General features: G+C 37.7%; 2 protein-coding genes across 2 annotated transcripts in view; one reads left to right on the forward strand and one right to left on the reverse strand.

Annotated features, from left to right (window-relative positions):
- Positions 1–6850: 6850 nt before the first annotated feature.
- On the reverse strand, positions 6851–10430 carry LOC121423494. The gene is made up of 4 exons (XM_041618842.1): positions 10389–10430; positions 10173–10304; positions 9769–10072; positions 6851–6894 (listed from the first exon to the last, which is right to left on the reverse strand). Exons 2-4 carry the CDS (start codon positions 10278–10280, stop codon positions 6851–6853), a joined length of 456 nt encoding a protein of 151 aa, XP_041474776.1. The 5' UTR covers positions 10281–10304; positions 10389–10430.
- Positions 10431–14450: 4020 nt separating this feature from the next.
- Positions 14451–16262, forward strand: part of LOC121423495 — a 45099-nt gene continuing 43287 nt past the window's right edge. The window contains exon 1 of the mRNA XM_041618843.1: positions 14451–14658. Within this exon, the coding sequence (XP_041474777.1) occupies positions 14451–14658 (208 nt within the window). The remainder of the gene's footprint in view (positions 14659–16262) is intronic.

The following is a 16262-nucleotide window of genomic DNA, read 5'->3' on the forward strand; positions in this document are numbered from 1 at the left end:
TATCTCATTCGGTCGACTTTCCTTGCTTCCAATGTCTTTTTGAGCATTTTTGGAGTTAGGCTTGACAGCCTGTGCATAGGAGGGCGCGCTATCATTATTAGCAAGATTTTTGTCATTTTGCATCCCATTGTATTTTTTGAGCGCCTGTGCATAGTTCATTTTATTGACAACCTTAATCTTTAAGATTTCTTTTGCCTTAATTGCTTCTTCACATCCTCTAAAGGCGGCTGAGTGGTTACCTCCACAATTAACGCAGTTTCGCTCTTCCTTGCGATTGCATTCCTCAAATGGATGTTCACCTCCACACCGGACGCATCTAAGTTTTTGGCGACAATTAGCTATTGTATGTCCAAATCGTTGACATTGGAAGCAACGGATAAGTCGGGGGATGTATTGTTTTACTTCTTTTTTCTGGTAGCACAAGGCAATCTCTTTTGGTAGAGTTTTCACCTTTTCGAAGGAAATGATTAAGCTGCGAGTAGGGTAATTTGTTTCTTTGTTGTTTGCACCATTAGGCCTATTATTTCCCTTTCTCATAATTCTCTTTACATTTACTACATGTTGTGATTTCAACTCAGCGAGTAATTCTTCCTCTGACATTTCCGTGGGGATGTCAGAGATAACACCTTTTAGCGTGATTGTTCTATCAATGGCTTAACCGGTATGTTACCAATATCTTCAATGTCATGTAGTGACTTATAATGTCTAGTATTTACACAATTGATAAGAATGCCTGACCTAAAGAAATTCATGTTAGCAGGTGCTGATCCAGAACAATTATGGATTTCATTCGCAACTGTCCGCATATTAAAATTCTCAGTGACCTTTCTTTTGCAATGGGCATAATTAATACGGTCATATTATTATGGTTGGAGGAGGCAGTTGGAGTTTGAAAAACTGATTTGTCATTTCCATCCGAGGACGAGTCTCCTCGACATGGTGATAAATTCTCTATGTTCTGGCTACTGCCTTCTCTCACTTTTCTCTTTTTTCTTCTTACTGTTTTGTTATTAACGACAGACCAATTATCTCCCCCACTATTTTGACCAATGTGATCGGAATCCATCATCAATGACGACGTGTCGGTCATAATGACCACGCGCCGAAATTTGGCGGGAAAATCAAATTTGTGTTAGTTGTGCATGAAAGTTGCAAGACCCAGAAAGTTTGCTTACCGAGACCTTTGACAAATCCAAATAGTATTCCAATGTATGTATCTATCAGACAGGCACGTATGTCCAGTTAATAAATCCAGAAAATCCTAAATAAATCCGAGATATAGATTGAAAAATCAAGAGAAGCCCGCAGCCATGACCTGCCTCCTCCGCCGCCAGAAATGCGCTACATAGAAGTTTAGCTTAGTCTTACCTCCAGACCCAAATATTTCAAATAGCAAATAAAAAATAATAAATAATAATAATAAAAAAACAAAGACCCAACGATCTTATTAATGTTGAACAAAATGTAAACATAGCATAGTCTTTCCTCCAGACCCAGTTATAAAAAAAATCATTCAAAAACAAAACAAAACAACAACAACCAAAAACAGACCCCGCAATCTTTTCAACATTGAATAGCATGTGTGTGTGTGTGTATTTGAGTTTTGTCAGACGTGTATCAATCAGATATGATTATTTATGTCTGGGACCGACCTTGAACGTCACCATCCAAAATACGTGACCAGGGCTCGAATCTCGAACCTCTGCATCAATTTGTAACTTCCCCACATAGCTTGGATTACAGGCGCACGCCACAACGCCAAGTTAGCATCGAAATATGGTGTAGTCTTTGTTCAAGCCCCGGTTATTTCAAGATAGCACATCATCTCATTGAAACTTGAAAATATAGCGTAGTCTTTCTTCTAGACCCAGTCATTTTGAAATAAGAAGTCGTTTTTGTTGTTGTTGTTGTTGTTTCAGTTTATACGGCGCGTGTCATTCAGTAGTGAATATTTGCGCCAAGTCATATAAATATAGCGTAGTGTTTTATCCAGACCCAGATCTTCAAATAACAAATGATGAATAATTATAATAAATTAATAATAATAATTTAAAAAACACGATCCTATTCATGTTGAATGACATGGAAATATAGCGTGGTCTTTTCTCCAGACCCAGTTATAAAAATCATTAAAAAACACAACAACAAAACAAAGACCCTGCAATCCTATCAACATTGAATAGCTTCTTCTTCTTCTTCTTTCCTTGGTTGGCAACCAGTCAGGATTGACTATTTTTGCCACAGCTTTTGTTCATTTTCAGTAACTTGTTATATATATTTTCCATTCCTTTTTTCCTTCTCTCTCTTTTAATTTTTTTAGCATGGAAATATGGTGCAGTCTTTGCTCCAGACCCAGTTATTTCAAAATAGGAAATTATGAGAAACAATAAAAACAAACAGTATCAGCAAAAACCCCACAATAGACATTGGTGTAGAATAACGTTGTTATCTTTGATTTTAAGGCGCGCGTATCATATGAATATTTACGCCTTTGATTAATTTGTTGTCTTTGTGGTATGCGTTATCACATGGTTTTTATAGTTCGGAAGATGCTCAGGTCTAAATCTTAAGATTAATGTTTCGCTTAATTTGTATTTTTAAGAGAACTGGGTGTGGGGTAAAGACAACACTCTTAACCCAATTAGCATTTTAACTGGGTTTAATTTTGAAGATTGGTCTTAGCCTTGATTTTTTTTAATATTTGTTAATATCTTTTAAATAACCGGGTATAGACGAAAGACTAAGCATAATACTCATTTTATTCCACAGGAATAAGATCATGACAAAGTTTTATGTGTTTAAGATTGTTTAAATTATTTTTTGAATGACTTGGTCTGGAATAAAGACAACGGTCTAAACATGTGCTTTTCTACATGGTCTTAATTTGGAGGATTGTTGGTTCTTAGATTCGTTGTTGGGGGTTGGGTTTTTATTGCTTTTTTATTCTTGAAATAACTGTCTGGAGGAAAGTCTACAATCGATCTTCATGTTATTCCACAGTAATTAGATTATTGGGTATTTGTTTTGGAATATTCCTAAAAACTATTTTATTTTTTTCAAATAATAACCAAGTCTGGAGAAAAGATGTTTGCTTTACCCATGCATTATTACAATGTTTTGTATGGGTCTTAGTATTATTTTAAAAAAATGGGTGTGGGGTAAAGACATATTTTTTTACTGGGTGTAACTTTTGAAGATTGGTCTTAGATTTGAAGTTTTGTTAAATTCATTTTTAAATAATCGGGTCTGGAGGAAAGAGTACGTTTTAAAAGTCATGTTATTCCACAAGAATAGGAATATGATAGGGTCTTACGTTAGAAGATTTTTTTGTATTTTTTTTAATGATTAGGTCTTGGAATAAAGACAACGCTCTTAACCTCTTTTTAAAACAGGTTCTTAGGTTGAAGGATTGCTTGGTCTTAGATTTGTAGTTTTTTATTATTACTATTTGCGTTATTTTGAAAAAAAATAACTGGGTCTGGCTGAAAGACTACGCCATATGTCCATGTCCACAACTGGGCGTTGTGGCGTGCGCCTGTAATCCAAGCTGTGGGGGAAGTTACAAATTGATGCAGAGGCTCGAGGTTCGAGTCCTGGTCACGTCTTTCGGATGGTGACGTTAAAGGTCGGTCCCAGACGTAAGTAATCATATCTGATTGATACACGTCTGACAAAACTCAAATACACACACACACAGTTATCCAGCATTAATAAGATTATGGGGTCTTTATACTGTTTTTGTTCTTGTATTGTTATTTATAATTTTGGAAAAACAGGGTTTGGAGAAAAGACTAAGCTCGATTTTCATCTTTATTCCACTGGAATATCATTATCGTATCTTAGTTTCGATTTATATTATAATTTTTGTAAAAACCGGTCTGGAAAAAAGACTTTGGACTTATGTTATAAGTTTTTAAACAACCGGGTCTGGAAAAAGACTTTGGACTTATATTTTAATTTTTTAAACAACCGGGTCTGGAAAAAGAGCTCTGGACTTGTGTTATAACTTTTTTTTATTAACCGGGTCTGGAAAAAGACTTTGACTTATATTATAATTTTATAATTAACCGGGTCTGGAAAAAAGACTTTGGACTTTTGTGCTATATGAATGCATTACTATAGGGTTTTAGTTTTAAGTTTTAAGTAACCCAGTCTAGAGAAAAGATTATGCTCGGTTCTGAATTTACTCTTAGCGCATATATTCACAACATGCGCCTCATAAGTTGAAACAACAACAAAGACATTTATTCCACCAGCTTCAATTAACTGGATTTGGAGGAAAGGCAAAGCTCGATTTTCATATTTATTCGACTGGAATATCATTATCGTATCTTAGTTTGGACTCATGTTATAATTTTTCAAATAACCGGGTCTGGAAAAAACTATGGACTTATATTATGATTTTTGAAACAATTGGGTCTGGAAAAAAGACTTTGGACTTATAAATTTTGAATTACCGGGTCTGGAAAAAAAGACTTTGGACTTTTGTGCTTTATGAACGCATCACTATAGGGTTTTAGTTTTTAGTTTTAAGTAACCGGGTCTGGAGAAAAGACTACACTTGATTTTCAATTTACTCTCAGCGCATATATTCACAATACGTTCCGTGTAATTTGAAACAACAACAAGACATTAATTCCACAAGTTTTAATTAACTGGGTCTGGAGAAAAGACTAAGCTTGATTCTTATTTTTATTCCACTCTATCATTATCGTATCTTAATTTTGGACTTATATTATAATTTTTGAAATAACCGGGTCTGGAAAAAAAGACTGGACTTATATTATAATTTGAAATAACTGGGTCTGGAAAAAAAAGACTTTGGACTTATGTTATCTTTTTTTTAACAACCGGGTCTGGAAAAAAGACTTTGGACTAATATTATAATTTTGGAATTATTCGGGTCTGGAAAAAAGACTTTGCACTTTTGTCATTTTGTGCTATATCATGGACCTATTACAGTAGGTCCATGGCTATATAAACGCATTACTATAGGATCTTAGTATAGAACGGATTCGCCAAAAATCCCTTCAAATTTATTACATTTGAGGTAAAGTCATTATTACATTTGTGGGTAAACTGCATTATTACATTTGTGGGTGAAATTATTACATTTGTGGGTAAAGTGTTATTACATTTGTGGGCGTTATTACATTTGTGGGCGTTATTACATTTGTGGGTAAAGTGTTATTACATTTGTGGGCGTTATTACATTCGTGGGTGCAACAAACCTTCACATCGAGTACCTAAACATAGGGTTGTTTGACCATGCACTTTGGTCATTTTCATGATTTTATGCACACTGACCTCTTCATAAATATTAATGGAAACTTCAATTATAGCGGGTAGCAAATTCAGGAATGAGATATGCTTAACATCATGTAAAGGTAGATAGGACATATCACCAAACTTTCTGAAGTAGATTAATACAATGATTCCAAATATATCAGTATTAATGACTATTTACAAACTAGTGGTCATTTTGATCACTTTTAGGTCCCTACAATTACCAATGACAATTGCATGTATAAAATAATCATTTTTTTTGGTGTTATATCAATCATAATCAGTGACAAATCATTTAATTCAATATGATATTACTAATGGTACATAATCAAGATCTGACAATTTTGGTCATTTTGGCTACTTTGACCTTTTATCCAATGTATGAATTTAGAAATAAACATGACTAAGCAGCAATGCGTTCAATCCCTTTTGATTGGAAATTTTAAAGGCTCACCTTGAGTAAGAATTGTGCCAAATATCTTGCGAGTGTCTACCGTGGCCCCTTTGGTCACTGTATGGTCCTAAATAGCCAGCAATATTTCCCTTCTTTCAAGTCAAATTATGCTGAGAATATTTACAAAGCAAAATTGGTGTGGAGTTCATTAAGAGTTTGACAATCATTTGTTTTGACCATCTTAGAGTTTTTTGTACAAGGCTTTACAAACCTCATATTGGCATGATTGGTGAGCAGCAAATTTAACCTGAATTCTTTAAAAAAGTACTTGGTAATAAAATACATTCTACATGAAATTATTATCTGTGCCGAATTTTGGCCACTCTTCAACAATTTAGGGCAAGTTTTCCATTTTCAACTACCCAATCATGTCAATGTGAGGTTTGTGAAGGTGGTAAAATGCACGATAGTTAAATCTATTCGTGAAATTCACTTTGACCAATTGCTTTGTAAAGACGCACATTTGAAGTGAGGATTAGAGCATTCATCTAGAACATAAGGAAAATCATGTTCTGGCTATTTAAGGACCAAACAGTGACAAATTGGGCCACATTAGACTTAGTTAGGTATTTGGAACAATTTTTACTCAAGGTGAACTTGTAATATTTCCAATCAAAAGGGATTATCTCAACCCAGACAAAATACACGAGAGGCGAGTAAATGCAGTTTCCGTGGAGTTTAATAAATTGTTTCTGAAAAGCATCTTCCAAATGATGTATACCGAAATGTAAAATGATGTGGCATCAAATAAAGCCAAAATAATATAATGCAAGAATTAAAACATAATAATACATGTATAAACGTAAAGTCTCCTGAGATGTGTCATATGCGAAAAAATATAAGTTATTAAACCAATCTCCTCAATTGAAAATTAAAACAGTCCATCCACATTCATGACAAAGACACCAGTTTGTCATGTTGGCCAAATGTGGGAAACGTAAAAATCCATCTGCAAAGCTACGAAGCAAAGATTCCCGTTTGCAACACGAGCTTATGCAGGAAAACTTTTAAAACAGAAACTAGTGCTCAGAAGCCCCACCAACGGCCCCGAACTAGAATGTGAACGAGGCAACGTTAATGTTCGGTCCTAAATGGAATTCGCTGGTGGCCTCATCCAAATCGGGTGACGAACCACGCCCCGTTCACATTATAACCTGAGGAGTGGAATATACGAAATTGGTCTAAATAACTGAAAATTATTATCTCAGGAAGCCCATAATAAGTGAAGAATCATAATGTGTTGTGGCAAAAAATGGAATGCCGCCAAACGGGATGACTCATCGTCAGCCCGCCGCCACAACACAATATGATGCAATAGTTCCAACCATGCTGTATGTACAAGGTCCACGCAACTTAACTGGAATGATCACATGAAACACATCAGTAAACCAATTTCTCGAAATATAGGTATACTGTATAAAGTTAAGTACCTTGTACCCTATAAAATACTTTACATGTTGTACAATACTCTTATTCTACCTTATGTGTCATATTGCAATATTCTTTTGGCAACATCAACGAGTGTCACAAACCCAATTCTTTTGTTGCAAAAGAAAGCAATTCGCATTTGTGCTGGAGTTGGTTACCGTGATCATACACGCCCTCTCTTTATAAAGTTGCAATGTCTTACTGTTGATGATGTCCATTTTCTTCAAACTTCCCTTTTTATGTATCGGTTTAATGCCAAAATGTTACCTACCTGCTTTTCCAATATGTTTCAACAAAATAATACTATCCATACCTACCACACAAGACAAGCATCTAATATGCATTTGTATAACCCTCGCACACTGTTGGCTCACAAATCTGTCCGACATTATGGACCTGATGTTTGGAATTCGATACCTACTAGTATTAGGAATATATTATCAGTGCATTCCTTCAAAAATGCGGTAAAACGCATACTTGTCTCTAAGATGTAATTTCTTTAGCAAGACACATTTTGTTGCACTGTACATTTTAAACTTTAAGGATTGATATAATTTCAAGTATTATTACGCCTCATACACTCCTTGTAAATATTTGTAAATAGTTGTGGAACATAATAATTTGTTTATTTAGTTTTCTTTGTTTTGTTTTTCTTTTTCTTTCCCTTCTTTGAGTTATCATTAGTTTTGACTTTTCAGTATTGTTTTTATATTTATGTATGCATTTCATATATTCAAAGGTCTGACAACAGCTCAAGCATCTGCTTATTTTGTCATACCACTGCATGTCTGCAACCTTGTTATAATCAGTTATGTTAATGTTAATCATCATAATTATACATTATTATTATGTAAAATTCAATGTAATCAATTTTGTGATGGTTACACTATGTAAATTATCATGACATGCAGAAACAAATAAATAAATAAATAAATAATTCAAACAAACAAAAAATAAATAAACAAACAAAATAAGAAGCTGGGAAAGGGGAGGTGCATTAAACGAACGGGGACGCATTATACCATTATACCAACTAGCAGGAATATTGCTCATTCAGTTCACTGGCGAAGAGTCTAATGTTCTATGAAAGGGGGGGGTGGGGCTTATCAACTAAATAGTGAAGTTGCGGTAACTTGAAATCTCATGAGTCCACGTATGAGTTCTGGATAATGTATTCAGGTTACAACATCTGATCATAAAAAAGGTCCAATCGTTCGCGACGTCCGAGCCAGCGATTGCTTGACGGAGGTAAAACAGCTGTTTGTCCAGTGATATCACTCCGCGACAAAGAAATCAAGGGTCGATCCTCATGTTCGCGGATGTATTGAGCTTTAGGACTCGGGCACGCGCCGAGTTGTGAGGGCCCGCCCCCATTTAGAGCGGGTCTGACCACGTCAGCGAAAAGTGATTCGCCCCCTTCCTCTCGTACGATTCCGTGGAAGGCTGACACGGCCCACGTTGAAACTCCAAATAACTGCACATGGAAGAGAGAAAAGGAAAGAAACAGCGGCACCAATTGTGCATTCTAAAGGGGGGGGTTACATAATTACCATAAACATGATAAGAGTAGCAAAGCCCACAGTCTAATAAGAGAGGGCGAGCAAGTCTGTCTGCGCCCATGGAGCTATTATTGGGTAAAGTAACCATCGCCGTCACCATGGCAACAAGCGAGAGAGAGAGAGAGAGTAAAGATAATATATACTGCTTGTTAGAGGGTGTCAAAACAAATTCATAAAACATTAGGTCGATATTAAATTTTGCACGAACTGGTATTTAAAACAGAAAGGCGATAAACATACTGGCAAAAATTGCTTAAATTAAGGGGGGACAGGTTGTCGAATATATTACAATGCAATCTGTGTGTGTTGGAAGCCCAGCGCCCCATATTTTGAATGCAAACATCGGGAACACCCGCCATGGCTGCAGAAGTTGCAGCCCCAATACGGAAAGAATGGGAAGAGAAGTGAGCAACGGGTAAACCGCAAAAAGTAATGGCACGTCTTAAAACTTTGCCAAAATTGTGCCTCGTAGGGGTGACGAGTCAAAATGACAGAAAAAGGCAGAGCCGCACGAGCTCCGCAGAGCGAGGTAATCATTTACAGCGCGAAGTGGGCATAAATACGAAACAACATTCTGTGGAATTAAAATCGAGCATCCACGTCTAGTTTGATCTGTTTTAGACTTCGCAATCATAATGCGCAATTTTGCTTGATTACCCATTCCTTGAATAATAACATCTTTTTCTGATAAAGGAACGGGTTCATGTCTAGATCGAGACGTGAACTCCCCTACTCGAAGAAAACCAAAGAAAGCGATTAAAAAGGCAGCCCGAAACAATGCCAAATCATACGTATTAACACATACGTGAGTCAATGAATTTAGGATGGATTTGAGAATAGGTAGAGTAATGGGACACCGGGTATCGCGGCGAGCGTTTTTCCGTCTGCACCCGTCTACCAGCCGCCGGATTACAAAAGCGTCAGTCACGTCAGGCCAACCCAATGTTTGCATCGTAAAAGCCAGGCCTGAGGGGGCAGGCGCGGCGCCAGGGGCCCAATTTGCCCCTTGTCTATTGGCACATCCAGAGAATGGGAAATTACCCAGCCGGAACGACCGGTCGTATGTCCGAAAGGGCTGGTTACCCCCAAAAGAAGAAAACATTGCTCGACCGGGAGTCGAAGCTACTGTCAGCCATAGCTCGGTGTCTATGACAGCCCAGGAACGATGTGGATGACGGGCCTGACGTAACCGAAATTGAATGTCATAGGCCCGCCAATTGAAATCCCAAAACGCACAATAGAACGAACGATATCTATATACTTGAGGAGCTCGCGCGCACGCATACAGTGTCGCTCCAAGTATATAGACGCGTAAATAAGGAACGCAGATGTCCACTGCTCTATGCTCGCGATCACCGGAGCCTTACTTTGGGGGCGAAGCATTAAAGCTGAGCCGGAGGCACAAAGGCTGAAGGCCTGCAACTGGGAACCTTCCTCACTTAAGCTTTCCCTTTTAGCAATCCACCTAACTCTACAAACTCACCCTTCCAAATCTTCTCCTTAACACTAGAAGGCACCTCCCCGCCCAATTCATCACACACGCAGCTAAGCATATCTGGCTGCGTAGGAAAAGGAGGGTTGAGGGCAACACTAGAAGGCACCTCCCCGCCCAATTCATCACACACGCAGCTAAGCATATCTGGCTGCGCAGGAAAAGGAGGGTTGAGGGCTGGTGTAAAATTATCATGACTATTAAGCCCCTCAGCTACAGGGGCAGGAAGGATAGAAGGGGAGCTTGAGATTGAATTTGGGGAATGACCGGATCTTGTGGAGAAGTCACAAGAGGCCAGGAGCCCCCCATTGTCCCGAACTCACCGTTGCTTGTCGACGCCGAACTTCCAGCAGCTGGGCTCTGGGCTCGAACTAAAAACTTGGCCGACGTCTGTCGCGAGGTCGACAGGAGAAGGCTGGCTGCCGGCATCTCGGACCGAACGACGAGTAGACTTCCTCTGACTTAACTTTTTGCCGGGCTTAGCCTTAGGCATGATTAGAATATGCGGGATGGCGATGAAATTGAAAAATCCTAAGAGCAAACTGTGACTCCTAAAAACTCAAAAGTTCAATCCGGTAAAGATCCAACAAACGGATATAAACACAAAATATGTACAGGTATGTTCCCAGATAAGGAAAATAATTCTCAACTGCGAAGCGTTCTTTAATAGCTATACGATTGGGTTAAAATGACAATTAGCAGGATCACAGCTAAAGAGTCCAACGAACGGATAACAAAAATACAGGAAGTATGTGGCACAAAACAGGTGAATTGAGATAAAAGATGCTTTCCACTCGACTCCACGAAGAAGAATGCTAACTTGTTAGAAATTGGATTTTGCCCCCTCCCGAAATTACCACGTCAGCTAACGCGACGTAGCATCTTTAGCCACGCCTCCTTGTGATGTCCGAACTACCAAAATTCGCAATGCAACATTTTTTGGGCCACGCCTCCTCGTGAAGTCCGAACAATACCATATTTGGCATCGCAACATATCTCCACCAGGCCAAAGGAATTCGCCTGACCAGGCCCCTTCCTTGTAAACACCTGTTACGTACCGCTGGCGAGATATGTTGTTGTCCAGCTAGTCTGACCTGAGATAACCTCTCATTAACTCGCTTTGCGCGTTAAGAGGCATTAAACGCATTTGCATAATTGTTCCACAGTCATTTATTTTCCGCTAACATGGCTGAAGTTATACATTGTATAAATAGTCAAAGTGGCCAAAATGACCCAAATGGTCACAACATTTTGATTACGTACTGTTAGTAATATCATATTGAAATCAATAAGTATTTTGTCACCTATTATAATTGATATTAACGACACAGAGCAACAACATTTGAATCCTTTTTATACATTCAAATATCATTGGTCATTGTCGGGACCAAAAGTGACCATTTGAAATTACCACTAGCTCATAAATGGTCATGACTGATATATAATGTATGGAATCATTAAAGTAATCTACTTCAGAAAGTTTAGGGTTATGTCCTAACATTGAATGATGCTAAAATGTCTCATTCGTGAATTTTCTGTTTCATATATGTGAAGTGTATATTTACATTTACTATGTGGTCAAGGTGGCTAAAATCGTGAAAATGACCACAGTTCATAGTCAAAAACCTTACGCATGCTCGATGTAAAGGATTTCATCACATTTATCAACACTCTTCACTGGTTATTGGTAGTTCTTGCTGATTATGATACTGATGACCGACATTTAATTGAGCCGTTTTTTAATCATCAAAGCATGAGTGGTCACTGGTAAGGAAAAAGTGTTTAAAATGACCAGAGGGTACAATAGTCAGGCAAATAACACTGGACTATGTGGAATTATTGTAATGATTTTCACCCAAAAGCTTTCAGACTTTCCCCATTCAACAATAATTGATGCTAATATTAACGCGATCGTGAATGTCTCCTCACCATGTTCGCTAAAGGCTGAATTGATATACACATTGGGCAGGGGTCAAGCCCGGGGGTCAAGTTGCCAAAATGACTAAGGTAGTCAAAATACTTTGGGTATGCTCAATTTCAAGGATTCACACACTAATGTTAGGTCCCACAGCACATCCTTGTTACGATTCTGGTAACATTCGAAGTATGTTTTCGATGTATCCAAAACTTTGGAACAGTTTACCAGCCCACCTACAAAACTCTCGTTCTTTGCAATCTTTTTCTTATAAAATGAAACTTTATTTAAATGCAGATCACTGACACGTTGACATGCTTCAACTACCTTCCATTTATATTGTTAATTAATGCACATGCCTTACCTGTTGCTATGCTAGACAAATGTCAGTCAAGCTCTATATACATGTACCAATGTCACGTTATTGCGATCTGTTTACTCTTTTGTTCAAATGAACTTCTAATGCCTACATTTCTTCTCCCTTTTCTCCATCTACTGTATGTTTCTCTTATACTCTTAACTTTCTTTTTTATATGCAATTACATATGATGTCATTACAGTACGTAACTTGTTATTTATTTGTATCTGGCGACCCCAACTCAAGCTCTGCTTTTCGGGTTTTCGCCTCCTTCAAATTTGTGTCGAAATATATACTGTATTCGTTACTATGTCAAATATTATTTTGTATCTGTTTGAAGGAAAATAAATGTGATTTTCAATGATTTTCAATCAATGTTTTGATAAATTGAACTGCCCTGCAAAAACTAGCTCCGGTGTTGATTTAACTCCAGCCGGCAATCTATATATGTCCACAACAGAGAAGTGTTAAACAACACCAGTTTTGTTTTGGTCTAACACCAGAAAGGTGTTTATACAGCACCAATTAGTATTAAAACAGCATCGGTTTGATTCCAAACTGGTGTTGTTTCAATACTTTTCTGGTGTGGACATATATCGATGTTAAATCAACGCCGGAGTTTTTGCAGTGTGATGTCATTGGTCATTTTGAGGGCCATAAGTAGCCAAAATGACCATAGGCTGTTGAAAGGGTAATTAGGACTGACATATTTGGAATCAGCGTAAAATTTCACATAGAATAACGCCTAAAATGCATTCCCATCTTATAAGGGAAGAAGGTAATACACGCTAAGACCTCAAATTCCCGGCTATTTGAACAGTTTATTGTGCAAAACTGCGCGAATGGCCAGTTATGTCTAAAGTATCCAAAATGACCCTCATAGGTCAGTTACATGAGGTCAAAATACTTATGAGATGTTCAGTTCAAAGGATTAATACACCAATGTTAGGTGCCACAGCACACACTTGTTACGATTCTGGTAACAATTGAAGTATTTTTGATAAATCAAACTTATATTATTGGTCATTATGAGGGCCATAAGAAGCCAAATTTACCATCAACTTTTAAATAGGGTCATCAATAATGATATATTTGGAATCAGCATAAAATTCCAAACAAGATAGACCTTTAAATGCATTCCCATTTTCTAATGGAATAATATAAACAAGCTGAAGACCTCAAATTCCTGCCGATTTGCACAGTTTATTATGCAAAACTGAGCGAATGGTCAGTTTTGTCTAAAGTACCCAAAATGACCCTCATACGTCAAAACTGACAGAATAAATTATATGAGGTTGATTGTTATGATCTAGCGCACATTTTGAAAATAAATGTGAATTTCTAAAGACATATTTCTAAAATATTTGTAACGCATTTCGGACAAAAAAAATCATAAAAATTGTAATTTTGGGTCAAAACGTGGCCAAAAGGACCACTTTTATCGTGATTTTGCAAATGAAACCACTTTATCTAGAATCTGGGTGCATTTCTACCTAGGATAGATCCTTTTAATTGGATGTGGGTACAAAAGCATTGTGTTAGGAACCATTTTCCAAAGATTGGTCAAAATGATCATCTTAGGTCAAAAATTGCCAAAATGTCGTGAGTCAATAAGATCAATAAAAATTAGCACACAATTTCACCCCGGATAAGACTGTCAAACCTTCCCCACCAAAAATTCGGAATAAAGCCCCTAACTCCTAGACTACAAGGTAAAATGCAACGTTGTTAAATCGTGTATCACAGTGTGTTAACTGTGTGTTCACTCTGATAGGTTTGGTCAAACATCTTATAACTTTTCTCTGAATTTGTAAATAGATTATACAGCGACGTATCTGCAATCAGGTGAAATATATTCCATCAACATACCACGCAACTACAACAGACGATTTTACCACGCAACCGTGCTACAAACAAATAATACGAATGGATTTCGTATCGTGTTCCAAGATATCTATATGATAGCTACTAATCAAATCCAAATAGGGAGAGGTACTGATCCATCTGATCCACAGTCTGTCATCAGGATCATCGAAGATCGCTTTACTATAAGATCTTCTGATGATGTCTATGTAGAAACCAATCGGATGTGGATGGCTGTCATAGGCGGACTTTACGAAACCAATCTCTTCACAGATGTTGACATCTTTGCTATTGATCTCTCAAGTAAATAGATTTCATGCTACTTCGCTTTTTTGGAGTTAAATGGTATATAATTGGTAGGACATGAAATGTAACCGCTATGCTGTTGACTAATGAATCAGACCAATAAAAACAATTCCCAAAACCTTTGGTAGATAATCAACAATGAGAACAATGTTTGTTTTCAACTTGAAATAGACTTCAAGAGCAAAGAGTCATGAGAAGAACTGTCAAAATTTATCCGTAACAGCTACAGTATCATACGTTAAGCAAATCATGCCTCTGGCAAATGGATTCCATTTTGAAAATACGCAGTTTATGTCAAAATTTCAAATATTCTAGAGCAAATGCGAGCATGTAGTTTTTGATAAGAAGTGACTTACTATAACCATGATGCATTTCCCTTATGTGCTATTTACAATGAAAACCAGTACACCGAAAACAAAAGAATACAGAATTCCTTCCGCCGGATCTTCACCCCGTGTGTACGTGGCGTGTCATAGTCAATCAGGCAAAGAGACTCCATTTTCTCCTTTTGCTTCGCCCTCAACGAATTTGGACGTCTACGCTAAGTGCTGTCCCCAAACCATTGATTTTATAATGTTTTGTTAGTAGACTGTGGGATGATCGCTAAAATTATAACTAACTGTTCTTCTTTCCTTCCTTTTCCAGTTTTCACTTGTATTTTTTTTATTAGTTTTCTTTTCCTTTTCCCCATTTCCTCTTTTTTCCTTTCCCTCTCTTTCTCCCCTTTTTTTTATTTCCCGGTGAACTCCGCCAAATGGGACAGCTTGTCCCATTGTCTCCCCCCCCCCCCCCGCCTGTGACGCTACTGCTCCAGGGACCAGGCTGCAAGTCAGTCGCAATTTTCTCTGCTGCACGAATATTCATTTTTATTCCGAAGTCCAAGGTAGTCTACACCAGCGAATGCAGCAAAGGTTTAAATTTGTTCTAGTTCTTTACTTGAAAGAAATATACTGTCCTTCTCTCCTTGGTTAAGACGTGCATGTAGCACATATTTGCTGGTGGTAAATCGTCAATTTGGCTGTCAAAACATGACGAAGGCGACGACATCTTATCTGCCATCGTAACGTAAAGCATCTACGACGAATAAAAAATAATAAACGCGAACGAGGTTACATGCATTACACGCTCGCGCTCGTTCGCGGAAGTCCTTTACACACGGGGTGAATGGCGGAATTTCCAGTCGAATCAATGGTACGATTTCTCATATAATTGTTTTATTTTGAGTTCAGGGGCAGAATTTATCGATGGCAACATGTTGCATGTATTTACACATAATATGTTACATATTATCATGTCCAAGAACCGTGGTTGCATTTGCCGCCCTACGGAAATGAAAAACTAGAGACATTTTCCTTGTCCATCCCACTGTCTATAGCTCTTATAATCGATATATCGCTTATTTGTTACTCTTTGGGTTTTAAATCTGAGTTTACTTATTCTTAGTCTAGAGAGAATCTCTAGCGCCAGACATTAATACAATGTCGTCTACTCTTTTTTTAGCTTGCCTTTACACTTTGCTCGCACGGGCAGAGATCTCGATAACTCTCCCAAGTAGGCTTCGCGCTCGTTTCACCTTGCATTAGTAGTAATATTGTGCGACA

The sequence above is a fragment of the Lytechinus variegatus genome, chromosome 11, assembly GCF_018143015.1.
Source record: "Lytechinus variegatus isolate NC3 chromosome 11, Lvar_3.0, whole genome shotgun sequence".
NCBI lineage: Eukaryota > Metazoa > Echinodermata > Echinoidea > Temnopleuroida > Toxopneustidae > Lytechinus > Lytechinus variegatus.